Source organism: Anneissia japonica, unplaced genomic scaffold (assembly GCF_011630105.1).
Source record: "Anneissia japonica isolate Jap-2015-1 unplaced genomic scaffold, ASM1163010v1 scaffold165_len1371125_cov188, whole genome shotgun sequence".
Classification (NCBI taxonomy): domain Eukaryota; kingdom Metazoa; phylum Echinodermata; class Crinoidea; order Comatulida; family Comatulidae; genus Anneissia; species Anneissia japonica.
In genome coordinates, this window is record NW_022697648.1 from 972,660 (window position 1) to 978,611 (window position 5,952).

At 40.3% G+C, this 5,952-nt stretch overlaps 1 protein-coding gene across 1 annotated transcript; it reads left to right on the plus strand.

The window, feature by feature from the left end:
* Positions 1 to 1,113: 1,113 nt before the first annotated feature.
* On the plus strand, positions 1,114 to 5,952 carry LOC117102256. The gene is made up of 4 exons (XM_033242478.1): positions 1,114 to 1,342; positions 2,433 to 2,591; positions 5,074 to 5,304; positions 5,633 to 5,952. The coding sequence occupies exons 1-4, from the start codon at positions 1,286 to 1,288 to the stop codon at positions 5,894 to 5,896; spliced, it is 711 nt and encodes a 236-aa protein (XP_033098369.1). The 5' UTR covers positions 1,114 to 1,285; the 3' UTR covers positions 5,897 to 5,952.

The window sequence follows — 5,952 nt, forward strand, 5'->3', positions numbered from 1 at the left end:
CGTGACCTCCGGTCCCACTCTAACTTTGATGCGGTGAATGAGGGGGTATCACATCATAACCCCACCAAGGGATTTTCAGGAACAATCTTCCCTTTTCGAGCAATCGTTACCTACATTTACACCCCTCCCCCCACATACTAGTACGAAAATGACGAATAATTGAAGTGGTGGGGGCTATTAAACAGGACCTCCGGTCCCACTCTACCTTTGATGCAGGGAATGAGGGGGTGTCACAACATAATCCCACCAAGGGATTTCCAGGAACAATCTGCCGTTTTCGAGCAATCGTTATCTACATTTACACCCCTCCCACATACCAGTACGAAAATGAGGAAAATTAAACTGGTGGGGGGTATTAAAAGGGACCTCCGGTCCCACTCTAACTTCGATGCGGTGAATGAGGGGGTACCACATCATAACCCCCGGCCACCATGGGATTTCCAGGAACAATTTACCGTTTTCGAGGAATCGTTACCTATATTTACACCCCTCCCGCATACCAGTACGAAAATGAGGAAAATTTATGTGGTGGGGGATATTAAACGGGCCTCCGGTCCCAGTACTCTAACTTCGTTGTGGTGAAAGTTATAAAAAGGTTAGCAATAATTATCTACATTTACACCCCTTGCGCAGACCAGTAGGCCTGTTAAAATGAGTGAAAACTAAAAAAGTGGGGGAAAACGTGAGCTCCGGTCCCTATCTAGGCTTAACCTTGATAATAATAATGAGGGGATAAATCATAGGCCTAAGTGATTTTTAGGAACTATCTGTCGTTTTCGAACAATATTGTTCCCAAGCCCCCCTCCGATTGTCCCGTCCGCGCGTCCCGACCCCTTCCCCTTATCTCGCCATCCACTAATTTTTATAATATTAATGTTACCCATCCACCCACCCCCACACCTTCTATTCCCTCAGCAGTGGTCAATAAAACTGTGCTTCGCCGTCGCACCCACGGTGAAGTAAATAGTGAAACTGCAGTCCAACGCGATCGTATCTTATCTGGATTGTTGGCTAGAATTGTGGGCTGGCTTGTTGTTGGCTGGCTTATTGTTGGCTAACTTGACTCAAGTCCTGACGGAACTGGTGCCCATATAACGCTTACCCTCATTTTTACAATGCGAGAACTCTATCTTGTATTTCTAGTATCTTTGGCGAACACCTAGAATTTTAGAACAACGTCATGGTCAATCGAAAATCTAATTTTTACTGGGCCTATTCTTTCTAGCCTGTGTAGACCAATGCACCAAGAGCTGAGTTAGAATTCAACATTTTGTTCAACCAAAAAATGTTGCATATCATCAAACGAGTTATTTGCGGTAGTATCAATTTCAATTACCAATTGGTAAGTTCAATGTTCAATGTTCAATGAATTGAAAATACAGGCCTAAGCTCATATGATAAAGTACAACACAGCAGGCGCTTTATTGTACTTTATATCTCTTAATGGATTTGAAATGCGCTTTTATATCAGGGAGTTGTTATTAAGGCTACTGTACATATACTTTTTATTATTTATACATAATTTAATACTTATATTATACCGTATTTGTTCGAATAAACGCCCTGGAGCATTTATTTTTGAGGGAGGCGTTTATTTTATTTTTATTTTTTTGGTGTAAAATGGATACGAATATACACTCCTTAATTTCACAGTGTAAATGTGAAACAACAACAAATAATTACCTTTAAAATGTCTATTGCATTTTCATAAAGACTTATTGATTAAGAGGTTAGAAAAAATGTAATCTACTTGAGTAGAATAATAATAGAATTTGTTGAGAATGATGTTGCTTACATTAGTTTTGTTTACAGTCATTTGGGGGGGGGGGAGGGGGGTTGTGGGGTAGGGGTGGTTGTCATTCGAGGAAAAAATAAACACCCCGGGGCATTTCTTTGAGGGAAGCGTATATTCCAAATGAGGTTCTTGAGGATACATTTATTCTAAGTGAGGCATTTATTCAAATAAATCAGTAATATACTGTACTAGTATATATTATAAGTATTAATTAATTTCATTACAACAGCTACACTTTTATAAACAATTACAATATTTCAATTAACTATTGAACATATTCATTATTTTGTAATAGTTGATATTTTCAAATTCATTACAAATAGTACATTCATCATGTAAAGAAAAAATAATTGAGGTGGTCTGGACCCCCTTAATCTGTAAAAGTCCCTCCCAGGCTAAGTTAACATGTCTTGTATTTTCCTACACAAAAAAACATATCAAAAGACTTCTAGATAATAACATTGATAATATTGTAGTGAAAACCTAGTTCTATATTTCCTAGGCAATGATCATGCCCACCATCACCAAAAAAAAAAAATGAATTTAGCCTAGAAGTTGTCTTTTATGAATGAATGAATAGTGAATGATGAGATAGTGATACGTTGAGTGATTAATTATTGTAGCATATCTTCTTCAGAATAGATGCTGGAATAGGGGCTCTACTGTAGCCATACAATGCCTAAGTGTCAGTAGAAGGGATGGTTTTTGTAGCAAACCTATAAGCCGTTACCCAATCCCAAGAAAGGAAGATCTTGATGAAGACATACAGGCAAGAATGGATGAAGTTGAGGAGAAGGTAATTTATACACAAAAGCCACTTAAAATGTGGATACACAATATAAAAGAAGTAAATAAATTAAATTATAAATTTATACAATACCAATTTTTAAAAACATTTTTTTTTTTTTACCAGCTCAGCTTAACTTGAATTTGCACCCTCACTAATAATCATATAGCCAAATATACATACACTTCATATATGTATATTATATTAACACAGCCAATAATTATTTTCTGTGGTAATAATATAAATTGTAAGTGTTTCTCCATACAAAATTTAATGACGTGTAAATTAAAACAAATTGTAGTTGAAAATTTTAGCTGGGCCCCTAGAGAGTTTTGGCAGCTACAGTGCAGAGCCGTAAGCCTAGTGATCTGACAGATCCATTTACCCATATCCTGCCTAACACTCAAGTGAGAGATATATAACAGTTGAGCAATCTACAGTGGCATACCCAGGGGCCATGAGGCAAAAGTCCCCGTTAGCAGAAATGGTCCATAGTTAAGTGAGCTGTCTGATAGTTGAGAGTGAGCTGTCAAATGGTCCAGAGGGAGCTGTTAGCAGCGCCATAAACTTAACTTTAATTGGTTTTAAGAATGTGCATTAGAGAGTCCTGCCAGCAACATATAGGCTACGGTCACACTAGCGTCTCAAGGCTGGCTTGACTCACCGCGGCTGAGATTTCAAGCCAGGCTCGAAATTCTGGGTCGGTCACACTAGTTGAATTGACCACTAAATTATGAAAGTCGAAACAGCGGAGCCGTAAAGAGAGAGTTTCGTCAACTCTGTTTCACGGGATTCGATATACGCGCGTGTGATTGGGTGGATCGCAATCAAAGATTTTACACCAGACGTGCCCGAACCACTCTTCTTCAACTGATCTTTTATCAGCTTGTATTGGGCTTGCAATGCCTTCACTTTTGTTTGAATTTGGATCGTCGTTCTCTTCTCATGTCCGAGACTGGCTAATCTGTCAGCAAGCATGCCAAAAATTCCGGTTTTGTTTTTTTATTTTCTATCCGGTCTCTCAGCTCGGGTTGGCCCCACAAATCTACCAGGTCAGCATTTTCCTGGTCGCTCCAAATCAATCGCATTAACTTTTATGAAAAGTAATGATTGCGTCTTGATTGAACACGCATGAAGAACTCGCGGGTTTTTAATTCAAGAACTTCTAAAAGCAACGGCGTCATCGACTGTGATTGGTCGACAGCCGACGAGGAAATGTCAATCTTGGTCACACCAGGGTCAATCCAGGGTCAATATGGGTGCTGAGCCGGGATCGAGATAGGTAGATTGAGATCGAGGTCACGTCAGGCACGAGTCGGTGCAGATGCGGTCACATTACGAAAATCTCACCCGCGGTGAGTCAAGCCAGGCTTGAAACTCTAATGTGACCGTAGCCATAGCCATTGGAATGTAGACAACAATCACTCACTTCATCTCATGGGCTTCAGTGACAATAAATATTTAAGAACCCTTTGCTATTCAACAAACCAGCAGGATGTATAACCCGGGTATTTTCCAAAAGCCGGGTGCCATGGACCAGTTCTGTTAATGGCCAGAAATGCAGCATGGCAGGGGTGGCGCCAGAAATTTGCCGACAAGGGGTCCAAGCCAAGGCGCCAACGAAGTCTGGTCGACGGCCTGCAATAGAAACTCCCTTGTAAGGTTCGCGGGGAGAGTTTTTATGGCTTTGTATGGTCCAAAATGCGCTTTTAGACCACAGTATTAGGGATTGGCAGTCAAAATAACATTATATGGCAAATTATTGTTTCTTTTATTTATGATTCGATGACCTATTTGTGTGTCGGACGACAGGGGGTCCATGCCTGTCCGACGGAGGGGAAAATGCCAGGGGTGCACATGGGTGGGAGAACATGCCCCCTCCAAAAAAAAATACCTCCCCATTGAAAATATTTTAAGCAAAAAAGCATGCTCAAGTAGTAGTACAGTAAGTTAAAAAAAATCACCTCAAATCACCATCTAATCATCGATTATAATCACTTCACCTTTGTGAACCCATCAGGCCACCCCCTCCCCCATTTCAAGACTTGTACGCATTTTTCACATACATTGCTGCGGTGTTGGCATTCGTGTGCTGACGTCTCATGGTGATGCTTACAATCATCAATTTGATTCTGTACTAATTGGCACCATAGAATCTATTCCCAAGCTCTGATTGTTTGTGCATTATTTTTCGAAAACAGTAGAAACTGCAAATTCCAAGATTCCCTAAAGTGACCACCACAAGCGAAAAAACAAGACAATTAAACTGTGTGTGCATACGGTTAAACACTTTGGCTTTGAGCAAATAATTTTGCCTTGTGAAAAACCGGCTTACAGGGAAAATCTAAGGGAGTTACCAGCTTGTCCTCATTCATGGCTTGGTTGGTAGAGCAACAGAATGGTAATGGTGACATTCTTGACAGGATTCAAGTGTTTTTGTGTGGAAGTGTTTTTGTAAGCGTCCGTTAATTATATTTCTTTCATTATCCAGACTAAATTTATACCGAATGTGTTCAAAGCTTTGGCTCACCGACCAGCTGAATTCCGCGCCTTCTTTGATTATTACGATGCATTGATGATGAAAGAAACCGGCTCATTAACAAAAGCTGACCGTGAATTAATTGTGGTGGCAACAAGTTCGTACAACAACTGTCAGTACTGTGTTGTATCCCATGGTGCTTTGCACAGAATATTTTCAAAAAATCCTGTTATTGCCGACCAGGTAAGTGACCAAGCATTCTGAATTAAAATGTAAATATTATTTATAATTTGTTTAATGTGCAGAATGTTAATTGGACAGTGGCTGCAAAAGAAACTCAACAAAATAGCAGCCCCTGTTCTAAAAAGAGGAAACTGAATGTCCACAAGTTGGGTCTGATAGTGCTGGCATGGGTATGATCGTTCACCAGTTTGGCACAACTGTTGGGAAATGGTCCTCCTGATCAGAGGAGATAATGGTTCCTGCGTCCACTAATTTCCAATGGCGCCCTTACAACGTGAAAATAATTGCATACTATTGTATTTATAGTTTTTATGTTTTATTATTTCAGGTTGCAGTAAATTGGAAATGTTCTGACATTGATGATCGGCAAAGAGCTATGTTACAGTTTGCAATGGTAGTCTGCAAATCACAGACTGTGACTGAGGCCCATTTTGAAGCTCTTGAGAAGCATGGATTTGATCGGGAAGATGCTTGGGACATTGGCGCTATTGCGTCTCTGTTTGCATTGTCTAACCGAATGGCACACTTGACTAATATGAGGCCAAATGAAGAATTCCATCTCATTGGCAGGCTTCCTAAGAAGGATAATTAAATAGAACATACAATCACACAGTGGCGTTTCTCGCACCCCCCCCCTCCCCCCCCCAA